Source organism: Zingiber officinale, chromosome 8B (genome assembly GCF_018446385.1).
Source record: "Zingiber officinale cultivar Zhangliang chromosome 8B, Zo_v1.1, whole genome shotgun sequence".
In the NCBI taxonomy this organism is placed as follows: domain Eukaryota; kingdom Viridiplantae; phylum Streptophyta; class Magnoliopsida; order Zingiberales; family Zingiberaceae; genus Zingiber; species Zingiber officinale.
This window is the reverse complement of record NC_056001.1, coordinates 39,390,231-39,409,188: the sequence shown is the minus strand read 5'-3', so window position 1 is coordinate 39,409,188 and position 18,958 is coordinate 39,390,231. Positions and strand designations below refer to the sequence as shown.

General features: G+C 40.1%; 1 protein-coding gene across 1 annotated transcript; it reads left to right on the top strand.

Annotated features, from left to right (window-relative positions):
• Positions 1-1,101: 1,101 nt before the first annotated feature.
• LOC122014877 (homeobox-leucine zipper protein HOX32-like) lies at positions 1,102-8,398 on the top strand. Its single transcript, XM_042571369.1, has 18 exons — positions 1,102-1,592; positions 2,453-2,612; positions 3,065-3,180; positions 3,271-3,361; positions 3,451-3,546; positions 3,658-3,771; positions 3,856-3,939; positions 4,061-4,216; positions 4,302-4,376; positions 4,450-4,556; positions 4,658-4,853; positions 4,936-5,127; positions 5,216-5,293; positions 5,657-5,791; positions 6,053-6,381; positions 7,585-7,690; positions 7,828-7,977; positions 8,083-8,398. The coding sequence occupies exons 1-18, from the start codon at positions 1,381-1,383 to the stop codon at positions 8,227-8,229; spliced, it is 2,544 nt and encodes an 847-aa protein (XP_042427303.1). The 5' UTR covers positions 1,102-1,380; the 3' UTR covers positions 8,230-8,398.
• Positions 8,399-18,958: the final 10,560 nt, after the last annotated feature.

Genomic DNA, 18,958 nt, shown 5'->3' with positions numbered 1-18,958 from the left:
CACAAAGGATTTACTTGAAAAATTCTTACGGTAAAAAAAATAATATAGCAAAAGATGATACCTAATTTTTCTCCCATAAAAAATAGGGAGTTAAAGTGAAGTAAAACAAGAATATTTCAATCTAAAGTTTTATTATCATCTTTGATCCCTCTATTTTAAATTAAAGCTACTCTACATCTGACTAGATATGGTCTAAGCCCTAAAGTATAAAAGAATGTTCTCTTTTATTTCTATACTTTCCAAATTTTTATTCCTTGATTTCTAATCAAGAAGAGAACAGATATTTAAGATACCTCAATATAGCGTGTCTATCTCGCAGACACTATCATTTATATAAAATTGATATCCTCTACATCCGTCCGTACGCGATGCGTATGAGCGATTGAGTGCACGGGCATTAAAAAATGATTCAAGCATATGAATTATAGATTCAAGCATATGAATTATATATATATATATAAACGAAGAATCTAAGTAAATAGAAATCTTATAATAGGTTGGGCCTGTTCTATTGAAAGAAATTAATGTGAATTGTTTTTTCATCTTCCATAAAAAAAATTAGGCTATATAATTTTTGTATTTATTTTTATTATGTTATCCTAACTACGAATCAGACCCACGTTAAGTGAGCAAGTGTGATGCCTCGAGCCATGATAAACACAGCCAAGCATGAAATAAGACGAGCAGCATCTTGCCCCACGTACCAACCACACTAGATAAACACAACTCAATTGACCGATTTTGACACCTCTTAAATGTGATCGAAAATTGTACACATCTTAGCCCCTCATTAATTACAGTACATTGTAAGATATTTTTTCTTTAATAAGATAATAAATCTGAGATGTTAAACGGTAGAACCGTCCGTTACAAAATACCGTTGTATTTACCGTGATAACAAGTAAATTTTTTTATGAGATTAAACCGATTTTTTCAAAATTAGTAGGCTAAATTTATACATAGTAGAGGTTGCATCTGAAATTTCACTTTGAAGCACCAAACACAAATTTTGTAGAATTAAGGGGGCCTTTTTACATATGGAAAAAGCCTTAAAAAATAAATTAAATTAAAATAAAAGCTTTCTGCTGAGCTAATAAAAAGAAGAGACCTCAGTGCTCTCCCAGCACTATGGCCGCTTCGAGAGAGGAGAGAAAGAAAACTGAGCCGTGAGGACTGACGCTCGGCCAATCGTTCTTTATTGCGTTTCTACCGGCGCTAGTGACGAGGGCTTTTGGCTTCCGATGCGGGATTTCTTTGACGCTTCTCTCCTTCCAGTTACGAGCTGGAAGAAGAGGGAGTTCGTGCTGTTCTAGGGTTTGCATTCTCTTGGTTGTTTGTCAGCAAATCTAGGGTTTTTTTTTTCTGTCTTTGGGAGGGTAGATGGCGATGGTTGTATTAGGTAAGGGGCAGAAGCTAGCAGTGGACGGGGGGAAGTACGTCAGGTACACGCCGGAGCAAGTGGAAGCTCTGGAGAGGGTGTACAATGAGTGCCCCAAGCCAAGTTCTATTAAGCGGCAGCAGCTGATAAGGGAGTGCCCTATTCTGTCCAACATTGAGCCGAAGCAGATCAAAGTCTGGTTCCAGAATCGTAGGTAAGGAAAAGGAAGATTTTTTGACTGTAGATGTCTTTGGTGTAGATGTCTTTGGAGTTTCAGGTTCTTACCATTTAGACTTGGCGCCATTTACATAAAAATGAAAATTTTCTGTTACGTCTGGTTTCTGGTCGTGTTTGAGAAAAAGTTCCGGTGCTTGGGATTGCTCGAAATGTATGCTATGGCTGCATTTTTTTATTTCAAAGGAAGTTTTCCCCCTTGTTCGAGAAAGAAAGGGAAAGGAATAGAAAAGGAGAATGATTTTTACCCATTGGGAAAAAATGCCATGCGAAGTTGCACAATAAAACTGAGTAATTATGCCTTGCTTTTATTACTTTGTTACTAGTTATGCTACCTGAGTGCTAAGGTTTATGGAGTGACTGTGCGAAGATCATGAATATTCTGTATAATATGTATTTTTTCTTGTAGATTAATTTGATGAATGTGGTGTATCCTTTGGTACTTGGCCAAGAAGTCAATCAATCAGTTGATTACTTTGTCCTATTATTCATTGACTCGTTTGCTTATTCAATATTCCTTTTATGGTGATGTCTTTGGATTGATGGTGCTCTCATGCTAACTTAGATTATAAATGGGTTTCTTATATTGTTGCCTGCTCTTCCGCCTTATTGAACCTACTAAAAAATAAGCTAGATACCATAATCTCTCGGCTGCTGCTTTCTAAATTGTACCCTCGCCTATTATTATGATTGGTATCTTGAGTTATTTTGGCAACAATTTTCATTTTAGTAAATGAAGTAAATGAGCGATTATGGTCATTGGGAAGACTTTCTTCCTTTATTGCTCGTATTTTGATCAACATGGCAATCTATTATGTGCTTATTGTAATTCACTTGTAGATGTCGTGAAAAACAAAAGAAAGAGGCTTCTCGGCTCCAAGCTGTTAACAGAAAGCTGACTGCAATGAACAAATTGCTGATGGAGGAGAATGATCGGTTGCAGAAGCAGGTGTCTCAACTTGTTTATGACAATGGCTACATGCGCCAACAGCTGCACAATGTATGATTATCAATTTGGAATCTCAATTCTTCTCGGGCTATTTCTTGTTTAGCATGGAATAATTGTTTTTTGTTGGTGACCGTTTTGTTCTTTTCTCATTAGATCATTTTGGATCTTCTAGGTGTTTTTGTTTTGAAATTCTAACACCTCATTGTGTTTCTGAATTTGTCACTTTTTTGCTTTAAACATGTTTTGTGAGATTTATTATTATGGTTCATCTACCTTTGCATTGTGGCTGTGAACTTTTGGATTACTGTTAGTTATTAATCTACCCATTTAACTTTGCTGCTTCTTTCATTTTGTACTTGTTTTATGCACTTTTGGTTGGAGCATGATAATTAGTATAAGTTTTTGTCTTGCATATCTTGCAAGCATATCTATTTGTCAGTTGTCTTTTTGACATCATGGACATACATATTACTCATTACTCAGTTTTCTTGAAAAATATTTAGGCATCTGCAACAACCACAGATACCAGTTGTGAATCTGTAGTGACAAGTGGTCAGCGGCCAAACCAAAAAAATCCAACACCTCAGCATCCACAAAGAGATGCCAACAACCCAGCTGGGTAAAAAAAAACTTCCTGTTATGATTTATTAATCGACATAACTTGTTTTATTTCTTCTAAACATCGATTTTCTGGAAATATCCGTTGAAGTTTGCTTGCTATTGCGGAGGAGACCTTGGCAGAGTTCCTTTCAAAGGCTACAGGAACTGCTGTCGATTGGGTTCAGATGGTTGGAATGAAGGTGATGCTAATGCAAACCACTGCTATGTGTTGGGATATAGTGTCCAATTTTGACTCTATGGAGCTGATTTATTTTCATTTTATTTACAGCCTGGTCCGGATTCTATTGGAATTGTTGCTGTTTCCCACAATTCTAATGGTGTAGCAGCTCGTGCCTGTGGTCTTGTGAGTCTAGAACCCACTAAGGTAAAGGCAGAACTGAGATTCCTCTTATGATAGATATGTTACTGCCAATATCGTATTTGAATAGTTCTAATGTCTTTTTCATTGTAACTAATAGTAGGTTATTAATTTTAGGTTGTGGAGCTTCTTAAAGATCGTACTTCTTGGTTTCATGAGTGTCGTTGCCTTGATGTTCTCACAGTAATTCCGACTGGAAATGGAGGGAATATTGAGCTTTTGTACATGCAGGTCTTTTCTGTTCTCCAAATACCAGTTTTTGGTAATTAAATATGTTTAGGTGAGTTTAAATAACCTTTATTTAATTGTTTTCAGACGTATGCTCCTACTACTTTGGCACCAGCACGTGACTTTTGGACTCTCAGATACACTACTGGTCTTGAAGATGGAAGTCTGGTGGTATGAACTCAATGCCATTGAGCCATTTGAACTAGTGCCTTCAATACCAGGGAAATTTACTTAAGTTTTTTGCAATAACACTAACAATATAAACCACTTAGAAGTTTGTGTCTCCTTTTAGGTTTGTGAAAGATCATTAAATCCTGCAACTGGTGGTCCTGTTGGCCCAACTACTTCAGTATTTGTAAGAGCTGAGATGCTTCCCAGTGGCTATCTTATTCGCCCTTGTGAGGGAGGTGGTTCAATGATTTACATCGTCGATCATGTTGATATGGACGTGGGTTTCTTGGTCTGAGTTATATTTTCTTGTTGGAAGATATTTTATCTTGTCGCCATTACCATTTTCTTTTTGTCTGCTTTAGGCTTCTAGTGTGCCTGAGGTTATTAGACCATTATATGAATCACCCAAAGTCCTAGCTCAAAAGACGACACTTGCTGTAAGTCTTATTTCGTCATTAAACATTGTCAATTATGTTTTATATATTTCACATATTGAGATGTCTTGGATAGGCACTACGGCACATTAGACAAATTTCACAAGAGACTGGAAGTGAAGTTGGTGGTGGTGGGGGACATCAACCTGCTGTATTGAGGAATTTCACTCAGCGACTGAGCAGGTTACTAACTCTTTCTTGACATTCTGTAACAAATATACGTCTGCATACATGTTCAATCTTTCATGAATTTATTAGTAAACATCACGTTGTCTGAATCTCAGAGGCTTCAATGATGCTGTAAATGGTTTTGCTGATGATGGATGGTCATTTATAAGTAGCGATGCTAGCATTGAGGATGTGACCATTGCCATCAACTCATGTCCAAACAAACTTCAGGGATCTCATATCAACTCTTCAGCAAGGTTTTCTTCCCTTGGCTGTGGCATCCTATGTGCAAAAGCCTCAATGTTATTACAGGTAGCCTTTTGTCTTACTTGAGGCTTCAATGTTTTTAGGAGACAGTTTCTTAAGATTAAAATATCTTGCTTCCTTGTTGTAGAATGTTCCACCAGCTTTATTAGTTTGCTTTTTGAGGGAGCATCGTTCTGAATGGGCAGACTTTGGTATTGATGCCTATTCTGCTGTATCATTGAGATCTAGCCCATATTCAGTTCCTGCTGTGAGGGATGGCAGTGATTTTTCAGGCAATCAGGTTATACTTCCACTTGCTCACACCATTGAAAAGGATGAGGTAAGATAGTTTGATCAAGAACAATATTTGCATATGTTTATTACTAATGCAAGTTTGTGTGGACAATTTACACTTTCCTTGATTGTAGACTCTGGAGGTAGTCAGGCTTGTAGAACATGGGTTTAGTCAAGATGGAGTTTTATCTAGAAGCGTCAACTTTCTACAGGTTTGTCTCTCAGAAAATGAACATTAAAAAGGATTACTAATATGATTTTCTCCACATGTAGTTTTGAATTGAGATGATTTCTACGTACTGTGTTAGATTAGATTATTTTCTTATCCTTCTCTTATAAATCTAATAAATGAAGGAAAAGCTTGAAAATATTTGAACATCAATATTGAAGATTGTGTCTTGCTTGCATGGGTGAACCACCCTGTCCATGATCGAATTGAAGATATTAAGACAGTCAGTTTTAAAGATTAAATGCTAGATCAAAGAACTAATTAAAAAAAATCCTTTGTTTTCTGTTATCATGAAATTCTACTTTTTCGATATCTCACCATCAATTATTGCTTCTCTTATTGGCAGCTTTGCTGTGGTATCGGTGAAAATGCAGTAGGTGCTTGCGCACAGCTTGTTTTTGCACCCATTGATGAAACTTTTGCTGTTGAAACGCCTCTTCTAGCTTCTGGTTTCCGTATAATGCCGTTGGATCCCAAAGAAGTATGCAGATTTGAATTTCTGTTTTTTTTTTTTTTGCAAATTAGTCGTCCAAAGTTTTATATTATAGGTTTTCACCATTTATAATCAAACTTAGATAATTATATTTTCTATTCAAGATTTTTTTACCTCATCATTTTACCTATTTTTTACTTGGTGTTATTTCTTTGTTTTTTCATTTATCTGGGGAGTACCTTGTAAGCATGCACAGATGCTCACTTTATGTCGTTCTACTTAAATTGGCTATCTAAATTTGTTGCACAGGACTCTCCAAAAGCTACTCGAACCCTTGACTTGGCATCTACACTCGAGGCTGGTTCTGGAACTGCAGCATGCAGTGAAAATGAAACTGCTTGCAATGCAATTAACTCGAGATCAGTTTTGACAATTGCATTTCAATTCACATTTGAGAATCATCTTCAAGATAATGTGGCTGAAATGGCACGGCAATATGTCCGTAGCGTGGTAGCATCAGTTCAAAGAGTTGCTATGGCAATTGCACCTTCTCGTCTGAGTTCTAGTCTAGGGGCAAGACACACCCTTGGTTCACCTGAAGTCCATGCACTGACAGGCTGGATTTTTCGAAGTTACAGGTACTTAATTTACTGTGCTTAAGACTACAGTTTGTATTTCATATATATGCTATTTCAGACCGATAGAACCATTATGGAGTGCGTGTATATGCTAGGAACTATTCTCACTAGGCAAATTTCTCTGAGGGTTTTGACCTGACTTTACTAGCAAGTGGGCCATTATAGAGTGCATGAATATGCTATGCCCGATTCTCACGAAGCAAATATTTCTGAGGATCTGAAGTGCTATTTCAAGAAACCATGCTTGTGCATGGTGGTTTGTGATGTCATACAAGTTATAATTATTTTCTAGGTTAGTTAACGAACTAAGAAAAATGTTTAGATTCCAGTGGCCATCAAAAAGTTTTTGATATTTATTAATTGATGTTTAATTCTCTATTCATGCTTTTGAAAGTATTTAGGAAAGGAATTCAAATCTCCTTTGAACATGGTAATATGATTATGGATGGGAGTACATGTCAGGGTTCGATAACATTCTTGTGTGGCCGATACTCATTAAGTCATATGCATTTAAGAATATTTTTTATTTGTTTGTTAGTATTTGGCCTGTAGATACCCCTAACATCAACATCTCTCATATATCTCACTACACTGATTTTTCTAATCATTTTGTCAATCTAAGTAGATTGCAAGTAATGCTGCTAGTAAAATAATATGAAATTGGTACACATTGACTAAAAGATGGCCTTTTAGACGAGGGGTTTATGTTAGGAATTAAAATTTGATGGATGGTGGATTCTTTTTGAACTAAGGTGCAGTGTTGTTTTTTTTTAATGTTTTTTTTGTATGTCGGGGTTGGGGATGGGGAACCAAAAAAATTAAAATAGTGTTTTTTTAAAAAAAAAGTTGTGATTAAAAAAAGGGCAATCCGGTGCATGAAGTTTCCGCCAATGCGGGGTCTGGAGAAGGGTTTATTGTATGCAATCTTATCCTACATTGCAAGAGGTTGTTTCTGTGACTTGAATATGTGTTCACAGGTCACACAACATCAACTTTACCATTTTGTTAAGGCTCCCCTTCTAGTCAACAGTTGAAATTGGTGTTTCTAGCTTGCTAGAAATTTGAAATCCATCATGCATTGTATGCAAGATCTCTGCATGTGTTTTTGTAAATGCTATAGATTTTTTTTCTGTCTTGGTTTACTGTGCATCCATTTTCATTGATATTCATTATCACCTGGACAATGAAAAAAAAAATCTCCAGGTTTTACACCGGAGTAGAACTCTTCCCAACAGATGCTCAAACCAAAGAATCTTGTCTGAAGAGTCTGTGGCATCATTCGGATGCAATCATGTGTTGTGCCTTGAAGGCAAGTGACTGTTTTTTATATTTACTTAAACAACCATTGTACCTTTACATGAAGCACTTCACTTTTGGATTCTTACTATAACTTTGAGTCCAACTTCTTGTAATATATCCCGATCAAATTATCCCTACATCGTGCAGGTTCCTCCTATTTTCAACTTTGCTAACCAAGCAGGACTCGACATGCTAGAAACTACACTAGTAGCTCTGCAGGACATAACACTAGACAAGGTTCTTGATGACAATAGCAGGAAGGTACTGTATGCAGAATTCCCCAAGATCATGCAACAGGTAGGCCGGCGGTGGCTTCTGAAATCTTCTAAAATTTCCTGCCTGGTTCATACATAGCTGTTGTTCTAAGACCTTTCTAAACCATTCTACTATATTTTTTTTCAGGGCTTTGCTTACCTCCCTGCTGGAATCTGCACTTCAAGCATGGGGAGGCCGATATCTTACGAACAAATCATAGCTTGGAAGGTCTTGAACGAAGCAGACTTGCCCTATTGTTTAGCTTTCATGTTCGTGAACTGGTCATTCGTATGAGAACGGTAATGTCCAGGTCTTCAAATGGAACTTTAGGTTTCTTTTTTATGTATGCCATGGTTCTGTAATGTAAGCAAATGGAAGATGATCTCAAACCTGCCTGTGTTTAAACATTATGTATGTGAATTGCCTCTATGGTTTCTAACATGCCAAATGTTGTTTCATGTCATTTTTATCATAGATTACACCTGTCTTCATCTTTATGTCTCTGTTTCATTAGATGATACGATCCCTCTCAACTAGCATCTCCTACTTAACCCTTAGTTGTGTTAGACCTGATGTTGTATAATTTTTTAACTTAGTCGGTCAGACATTTAATGCGCAAGTCATGCCACGAGTGCAAAGTATTTCATATGTTTTCAGTCACGCTTTCAACATCGTCATCCTGACATTTTTATCCAATTTACAGTAGTTATAGATCATTTAGGGATAAATTCAAGAATGTAGAATATTTTATTGTTGGTGATTTTTTTTCTTGAATGTATTTTTGGACTTATTCTTGTAAGATACGTTTCATGCAAATTCAATGTTTTAGTAGTGGGAGCTTATACTTTCCATGCTTGTGTAGATTTCCTTCATCCTTTTGGATTTATTACAAGTTTGGTTAGAAGCTTGAAAAGAATGTCCTTCCATCTCAGCTTTTCCTTTGAATCAGACAGTTTGGATTTGGAAGCAGTTTGTTTTTTCAAAAATTTCAAGATGCAACAGTGTTTTTTTCACAACTTAAAAAAAAGGAACTTATAGAAAAATATTCCCTGAAACATTAACAGAGGAGCTTTATTTTAAACTTGGTTCATGGTCAATTGAACAAAGATGAGTAATTGTAGTTTGGTGATGTTTCTTCCTGCACCATTTTGTAGGGGAACTGGGAAAGTGGTTTTTTTGAAGTCATTTTTGTGAGCATTGGGATTGTCGAAGAACAATTTCTTCTCCATAATTCTATAAGTATGAGAGCATTAGGATTTAATCTAGATGTCCCGACTCCATGTTTTTGTTTTTTTTTTTTAATTTTTTTTTATTAATTTTTAAAAATTATTTTTTAAAAAAATATCTTTTAAAAATATATATTATATTATGTGAATCCTTATAGTAAAATTATTTATCTTAAATACTATAACCCAAAAGAAAAATCTAAACTTTAGAAAAAAATCTTATTAATTTAAATCCATTATAACTTAATCCTTAAATTCTAAAATCTGAAAACCTAACCTAAATATATATAATATACTACTGAGTATCTAAAATTTTTAATCTGGAACAGTACAACTCAAAAGAGAAGTTTAAACCATAGAGAAAAAGTTTTATTGGCTCAAATTCAACAGAATCCTTCTCTTAAATCCTAAAATTTTGAAACATAAATATATATAATATATTTTAAAATAAAATTTAAAAAATTATTGAAGGAGTCCATATGGATAATGATCTAGATTTGAGCTTTCTAATCCAACTGATTAAAGATATATATATATATATATATATATATATATATATATATATATATATATATATATATATATATATATATATATATATATATATATATATATATATATATATATATATATATATATATTTATGCAAAATATAGCACAATATGGGCTATAATATTGAGGTAGAGGTCAAAGTCAAGGTAGTCAAAACCAGGGTGTTAAAGGGCTTGCCTACGGTGGCTGAGCGGAGGACCTTAGTAAGGTCGGTCAGGGCAATCAGTGTCCGATCAGCAAGAGACTACAATGTTCGGACGGAGTGGGCCACCGTCCAGTTAGGGATAATACGGTAAGATCGTCATACGCTCAATGCAGAGCAGTAGGACGTTGAGGAGACCGAAGAGCTTGTTTGATCGGGAGGGACAAGCTACTATGCCCAATTACTGCAAGGGAGAGCAGCTGAGGCCGACAGAGCGGAGAAGTCTCGGCCGAGAGGCTACCCCGCTCGGCCAAGCAGTAGGACCATTGTTATATCTCTTGATATTCTTTTGGGAGATAGTGTCGCTGACACGAGGCATAGTCGACAGACGGATCGTACGCCGGAAGCTTCTACTGTCTTGTCAGGGATATGCATGCCCTGTTAAGGTATGGTGTCAGAGACACTTTCTTGACAGGCTCTTTCATAGGACACATTGGAGAACATGCTCATGCCTCAAGGAGCGTGCACATCGGCCATCAGGGCTCTATATAAAGGAGGGTCAAACACCAATGGAGGTACGCGTTATTCACTATTTGTGCTTGTGTTACTATTATTTCGCTTTCCTCTATAGTTCCTGTGATTGACTTGAGCATTGGAGGGCCAACGCCGAGGACCCTTTCTTTGGCTCGGTACTGACGTTGCTTGTTCTATAGAGCAGGACTCGATCTACATCCAATCAACGCAACAACCCCATATGGGGAGGCACCCAATGCGTCGATCCCCTTTCATCAAGCGTTGTTCCAGACTCCATCAGAGGAACAGGGTCAAGCGGACAAGGACCGGGAGTCTTCCTTGAATGACGCACTTGTTCGGGATGCACGAAAGGGGAAGGCACCAAGGGATGATGATTCCCCGAGCGGATTAATCAACAATTCTCATAGGGGATTCTGGACGACCCTCTACCCAGGCACTATACCCCACTGGCGATCGGAGAATACAACGGAACTACCGATCCAGACGATCATTTGGCCAAGTTTGACAACGCGACCACACTTTATCAGTACACCGACGGGTTAAGTGTCGGGTCTTCCTTACCACCCTCTCCGGATTAACACAACGTTGGTTCAAGAGATTGCCGAACGAATCAAACCACAACTTCAAGGACTTCCGAGCGGCGTTTCTACACCACTTCGCCAGTAGTCGCCGCCACTAGAAGATTAGCGTCAATCTGTTCTCCTTGAAGTAAGGGTCCAGGGAGGCACTGAGGGCTTACGTCCAGCGCTTCAACCAGGTGGCCATGAATGTTTTCTCAATTTTTACAGAAGTATTGGTGAACGTCTTCGCCCAAGGCCTCACCGAAGGAGAGTTTTTCCGGTTACTCATCTAGAAGCCGCCAAGGGATTTCGACCATCTGCTCAGGAGGGCCACGAAATATATTAACATGGAAGAAGTCTAAGTGGCCAGAAGAAAGGAGGCACCTGCCGAGCCCACAACAACGCTCGAGCAGCGACCATCGAGTAGCCATCAACCACTCAAGGGACCTCGATCGGAGGGAGCCCAGCAACACATGAGCCGAGGACACATGTCGTGCAGCATGTAGCTGCCGGTTGACCAAAGGCTGCAAAAGGCAAGGCATGGACATCACTATTCTGCTTCTTCTATCAGTCAACGACGTACAACACGCGCAACTACTATGATCCGACTTCGATTGCAAACCTACCAACTCCACGAGGATATCGTTGTCGGTCACCATCACTCGATCGACATCACAAACGTCGGTCAACCGATCGTAGGGAGGAAGAGAGAGGGGTGTATGAGCACCACTATAGTCAGCCCTAGCGGAGAAACGACATGAGTCCTACCCAAGCTTCTACTTAGAAGAATAGAGCCTTGGCTTGAGAAGAGGAGAACAGGAGCAATACCGCTTGGTGAGAAATTGAAATAATTGCTGTTGGGCCAACTGGCGGTGATTCCAACCAAGCGAGGAAATCGCACGCTTGGTGACTGGAGATCCATGCTGTTGGGTGCAGCAAGGAGAAGACCAAAGGACCTGAAATAAGCTTCGACGCCCGAGACTTAGAGGGAGTGGAGATCCCTCATGACGACGCCCTGATCATTCGAGCGGTAATTGCTAATTATACCATTCACCGAACTTTTGTTGATACAGGAAGCTCGGTGAATATTATATTCAAGAAGGCGTTCGACCAGTTGTAAATCAACCGGGGAGAGTTGTAGCCAATGAGGACTCCACTCTATAGCTCATAGGCAAGGAAGTGTTGCCTATAGGCCAGGCACGACTGACCATTTTGCTCGGAGAGGAGCCACTCAAGAGGATGAGGACCACGATGCGTCGTCTGCCTACAACGTCATACTGGGCCAATCGACCCTCAACGAGTTTCGAGCGGTGGTGTCCACCTTCTGCTAGAAGATTAAGTTTCTGGTGGACAACGAGGTCGGTGAAGTCAAAGGCGACTAGCCGATCACTCGATGATGCTACGTTGAGATGGTCAAGTCTGAAGCAAAGGCGGCTCGGAAGAACCAACGCTTGGAGGTAAATTCCATCATGAAGGAGCCCCATGCATTACTCTACGAGGAGAGGGAGGAGGTCTAGACCCACCCCAGCCCGTCGGAGGCAAGGTGTGTGGATAAATCCCGATGTATTTGTATAAGTGTATATCTTGTGGATGCAAGAAGATAATGAATAAAAATTTCAAGTGTTCCAGACTCTTATGCCGATTGGCTAAGTTAAAAGTCGAGCGGCGACTATAAACCCTTGTCTACGCTAATTAACAGTCGAGCGACGATTATAAACTTGTTTACGCTAATTAACAATCGAACGACGACTTTAAACCCCTGTCTTCATCAACAGTCGAGTGGTGACTTTAAACCCCTATCTTCGTCAATAATTGAGTGGTGACTTTAAACCCAAGTCTTCGTCAACAGTTGAGCGACGACTTTAAACCCCTTTCTGTGTCAACAGTCAAGTGATGACTTTAAACCCCTATCTTTTTCAACAGTTGAGCGACGACTTTAAACCCCTATCTTCATCAATAGTCGAGCAGCGAGTCTAAACCCTTGTCTTCATCAACAGTACAGTGGCGACTTTAAACCCTGATCTTCAGCTACAGTCGAGTGGAGACTTTAAACCTTGATCTTTGTCAACAATTGAGCGATGAATGTAAACCCTGGTCTTCATCAACAGTCGAGCGGTGACTTTAAACCCCTATCTTCATCAACAGTCGAGCAGCGACTTTAAATCCCGGTCTTCGTCAACAGTCGATCGGAAAATATAAATCCTTGTCTACGCTAATCAACAGTCGAGCGGGGACTATAAACCCCTGTCTACGTATATCAACAGTCGAGCGGTGACTTTAGACCCCTTTCTTCATCAATAGTCGAGCTGCGACTTTAAAACCCTATCTTCATCAACAGTTGAGCTGCGACTTTAAACCCCTATCTTCATCAACAATTGAGCGACGACTTTAAACCTTGGTCTTCATCAACAGTCGAGCGGCGACTTTAAATCCAAGTCTACTCCTTCAACAGTCGTGCGACGACTATAAACCCGAGTCTACAACAAATAACGATTGATTGGTCACTCTAAAACCAAGTCTAGGACAAATGAAGAGGATCGACAAATATATAAGCTGAGAATAAGGTTGACCAGGAAACGTGCTACTCCAAGAAGCAACAGTTTTCACTAAAATAAGGTCGTTTGGCAGCATTGAAGTGATCGCTCGGACATCCTAGTGACTGGTTACATCGATGATCGATGATCGGGGGGACAAGGAACCACACTTAGAAAGTTTTCGCAAAACGGTAAGTGGTTTGTAGTCCTACTCGAGCCAAGATGCGATGCATGCATGAACAAGTGCGACAACCAACAAAGCAAAGAAACACCGAACGATGATGCATGATGAAATGCAGAATCAAATAAACAAAGATACGCCAGACGGACAATCATACATTAAGATTTAGAAAATTTTTACAAGTTGGCGATGGACAGTACAAAAGGAGGCGAGCTTCGCAGGGTGTGGGTTCACTCAAGGTAGTCTAGCACATCATCGGGCAGTGACTCGGTCAGCTTGTCCCGACTGATGACCTTGTTCGTCAATGCGGATGGGATATAACCACCGCCCTTCAACTGGTCGAGCATCCCATCAATGGCAAGGTTAAAGATGTGGAGCACCCAATCGGTGAGCTAGTCATTGAAAGGGTCCGAGTGGAGGTAGTCTTGCTTCAGAATCTTAAACCGCTTGACTTGACGCCTTGATAAACTTCCAATGTCATTCGAGAGGCCTCCAGCTCAGCCTTCAAAGTAGCCAACTCGTCATCCTTAGTGGTCACCTGTTCTTGCGCCGCTGCTTGCTCAACCGATCGGCTCTCCCGCTCGGCACTCAGAGTTGCTTGCACCTCCTTGGCAGTCGCCATTTTTCATGTCACAAGGCCCTCCAAATTAATTAAGATTGAAACTCATTAAATCTAAAGACAAGTGCTGTAGTAAGGAGTTCCAAGTCGTATTTTTCCAAGGATAACTAGTAAAAAGTATGTGTGTTAATTCTAGAATTGATTCAAATTGAATTCTAACATCAACAAGTTCAACTAAGCACTTCCATTTAACTCACAATTCAAATTAAATTCATCTAATAAAATCAAGAACAAAGTCAAAGGAAGGTTAATCTCATCTAAACATGATTCTCTTCCATCTCATCAAATTAACAGCAATTAAATTCTTAGTCTAATGCATCATCGAATCGAATGAATAAATTTCTATCTCTACAATTCACAACCTCGATAACCATTACACTCAAAATCTCACCACAATTGCAAGAACTGAAAATAACATTTCATTTATCATCACAATCAAATTCAACAATTAAACTCAAATACTCAAACAAAATAATGTTGAATAGAAGTAACAATCAACAACTCAAGTTAAGCAATCAACACTTAAGCAATATCACAGTCACAAAGATTAATTGTATGTAGCATCTGAATTGCTAACTAAATCACAAAACCTACAATTAGCAGTAACAGTTTTATGAAAACATAACAGAACAAAGATCAATCACAAAGGATCAGTAAGGTCGGGATTGAAAGAAAGAAATCAAAATCAGAATTACAAAAATTCAAACAAAAATGAAATCGCAATGTTAAGAAACAGATCTGAAGATTTGAGCAAGTTTTATGAAAAGGAAAACAAAATTGCGAGATAAGTAAATCGTTCACAACTCAAATCCATGCTTCAGCTTCTTCACTCTGCTAGAAAGCAGAGTCACCTTTGAGAACGCCCTTCGGGTAACCACTGGCGAAGAACCAAGCTTCCGGCTAGTGCAACCTTTCGATCACAGCTTCTAGGAACACCCTTCGAGCTCACGGACTGGCTGGCACTCTCATTGCACGATGAGCAGATGCTAAAATTTGGAAATTACGTCACTCGATCGATTGATCAGATTAACTCAAATGCAGCAGATGAAATGGGAGTCGGAATGGAATCGAAAGCTTCTGGGAACGCCCTTCGAGCTCACGATCAACTGATGGACATCACAAATCGGAGAACGCCCTCGATTTGGATTGTGGATCAGAAACTCAACTCGCGGGTTGGGGAACGCCCTCTGTCGCTCTCTGACCTCGGACGATGAACGACGGCAGCTCAGTGATCGTCGGCAATGAAGAAGATTTGCTCACAGATTTGGAAGTGGAATGGGAGCTGCAGGGACGAAGGAGATGAACATGGAATTTGTCACGAGGAAACACCGAGCTCAACGAATGCACTGTAGCTTCTCAGGTTTTAAATCAACCTCAATTTGATCCAACGGTCCAGATTAATTTAGGTCTTGATCAACGGCTAGAACGTCTTAGAACTGAATTAAAATTTCTGGATCTTCATCAATGGCTGTAATGTACTTCCTCTTGGCTTGGATGGACCAGATCCTTGACGGATGGCTCAGATATCTCCGATCTTCAATGGACGGTCCAAATCGCTCCAAGGCTTGATCGTCTTGTTTATCCCTAGATTTGATTACAAATGTGGTCTGATCTGATCGAGTCCATGATCCTTTTGATTTCTACAAAATAATAATCAAATATTAGTATCAAATATCATGATAATAAACTAATTTATAATTAAGTCCAAGATCAAATGTAATTTGTGAAATGTAAAATAAATATGAGTTTAAGTTATGAAAAGATCATTAAAAATATACATTATGAATCGAGATAATGTAGTAAAATCAAGGTTATCACTCCTTCAGGTTTTGAGTTAGGATCTGAGCTTCTTTGTTCTTGATCTCTAGGTCCTCAATGGCTCGAAGCTTCTTGGTATTGGCCGAAAGGATCTTCGCCTCGAAGGAGCTCACCTGCTTAGCTAGTTACGAAGCCTGCTTGGCGCTCTTGCCCCTCTCTGCCTCTAGTAGCTCGGCGCTCTTCTGCAGATCGACCTTTAGTTGTGCTGCCTTGGCAGTCAGCTGCTCCGAGTGCTCCTCAGAAGCCGCTGACTGGTTGCTCGAGGCGCGCAACTACTGGACTTCATGTTCCAAAAATGTAAGCCTATGGCACATGGCCAGGTTCTTGACCCCGTACTACAACAGGGAAATTGTAAGGACTGAGCGGATAAAAAGAAGTAAGTAGAAAGGCAGTGTACATACCCCAGTGGAGATCTAGGTATGGTTGTTTTTGAGCTCCCGTGGAGAGATGACTGTTGGTGCAATCGACCTCCAAGGTTTTAATGTCTGACAAATATGTTTTAGTATGTTTAATAGAGTTTGATTATGGAAAGTCCTAGTTGTAGGCTAGGTAAGGAAAATTTCAGTAGATCATGGAATCCAGGTGGATTCGATAGGTCTGGAGGACCTGATCTCTGGGTAGTCGAATACTGAGTCTTGGTTACGCATGGAAAGTCCTAGTTGTAGGCTAGGCAGGGAAAATCTCGGTAGATCATGGAAGCCAAGTGGATTCGATAGGTCTGGAGGACCTGATCCTTGAATAGTCGAATACTGAGTCTTAGTGAGTGAAACCAGGTGGAGAAAATCCTAGGGGGTGGTAACCTTAGGTTCTGGTGAGTGAAGCCAAATGAAGAAAATCCTAGGGGGAGATAACCTTAGGTAACGAGAAGTTTTAGAGGAGTGAACTCCAAGTAAGGTTGATCGGATGGTTTCTGATCGACCGTGCATGGTTGACCAGACCAACGAGTCTCGGTAAATCTAAGTTTAGGTCTACCATAGTATTTTGTATTACTATTATTGCTATTGGCTAATGTAGTATTGCAGGAAAAGTCTTAGTGGATCAAGCGATCAGACACTGAGCAGGCAAAGTCCAAACAAGTCTGGAAGACTAGTGTTTGGAAGATAAATTGAGGTATGCAACTGGAGGAGCGACAATGAGGTCGTGTTCCTGAAAGGAACAACGTACGGTCGCTGATCCAACTGAAGAAACCGGGAAGGTTTCCAAGTTTAAATCAAGATAGTTCTACTGTCTAATATTACTCATGCATTATATATATTACTGTGCTAACTTTTGTGTTGCAGGAATACTTTGTCTAACACTATTTTGTAGGTTCAGCTTGATCGGTCGACCGAATCCAATGATCAGTTAACCGAACAAGCCCAACTCAGAGCAGATATCAATTCAGACCAAAACAGAGTAGGGTCTGATCAGAGGTTGATCGGTCGATCGAACCCTGATGACTCAGCACAGTTCAGATCAAGCAGAAGCAAAGAAGGAAGAGTGACTGATCGGTCGACTGAACCTGGGGATTGACCGACGGAACAATCATCACTTAATGTCGCATTAATTCCCGATCTTGACGAATAGGGAAGGATCTCTATTTGGTCGACTGAATAAGGGGATCAATCGACTGAACACTTAATTATCATTAAATGTCGAAGATCAAATCAGCATTAGATCTCAGCTAAGATGGAAGGGAATTGGTTCTGTTGACCGAACCCAAGGATCAGTCGACTGAATGTCGATGACTCTTATAAAAGTGAGCTCGAGGTCTGAGGCTGTAGAACGAAATCTGATCTGTTCAAAGTTCATCTCTGCAAGCTATTGTCCGTGCTACAGCTACTCTTCACACGCAAACTAATGCTCTAAGAAGTGTCGACAAGCTGCATACTCATTCTTAAGTCGGTATAATTTTACTACCTTATAATTGTACTTATTTATTAGTAAGGTAGTAGGCTGTTACTACCTTACTCATTTGTATGCACTGCTTCTTTCTGAGGTTTTCGGAAAGAAGAGTTTTAGTGGATTGTCCATCGGCACGATCAAGGGTCATGGGTCTTGGAGTAGGAGTCGACCTAGGATTCAAACCAAGTAATCGAATCATGTTTTCTATTTTCTGTTGCACGACTTTGATTTTAACTAATAAAAGAATTATTTTTAAAAGAACAATATTCACTCCCTTCCCTCTATCATACTCTTTCGATCCTACAATGATCGCCACACGGGCCCGGGCATCGACCCATATTTGTGTGAGCGATCCTTAGATCCGTATTTGATGCTCGGGGGTGTGGGATGCAATGTCATCCAGATTGCGTTACTCGTCGATCGACAAATGGATAATAATCGTTAGTTGCCTTTGGCCGCTCGGACCAGAGGATTCTGAGGTAGCTCTGCCTGTAGACAGGGGTGTTGGGGTCGGTCAGATGCGACAGACTTGGGCCGCTGGCAAGGACTGAGGCGACATGAAGGTGACCGACGGTGCACAAATTGTCCCCAACGGCAGCCCGAACAATGACGATGTCCGGTTGGATGACAAGGAGGTGTGAAGCGCTGCAACTCTTTGCTTGGGAAGAGTAGGCATGGATGTCTCGCCCCTCTCGGAGGATGGTCGTGAACCAGCTTGCACTATAGTCTGCAGGGCAGAAGTAGCAAAACGGGAGGACCCTTCTACGCGGGGCCTCTTGCGTCGTACCAGAGGTTCACCGGAAGTAGCTGACTCAGAAGCCACCGTGATCAGCAACATCGAAGGCTGTTCGGGAGGAAGGTCGGCTGTTGCAGCCGCTGCATCACAAGTGGAAGTTTGACTTCTTCTACCCTTGCCGATCGGCACTTGCGTTCCTTCGGTGTCGCTGAGCGAATCTTAGTGGGAACCAACCGG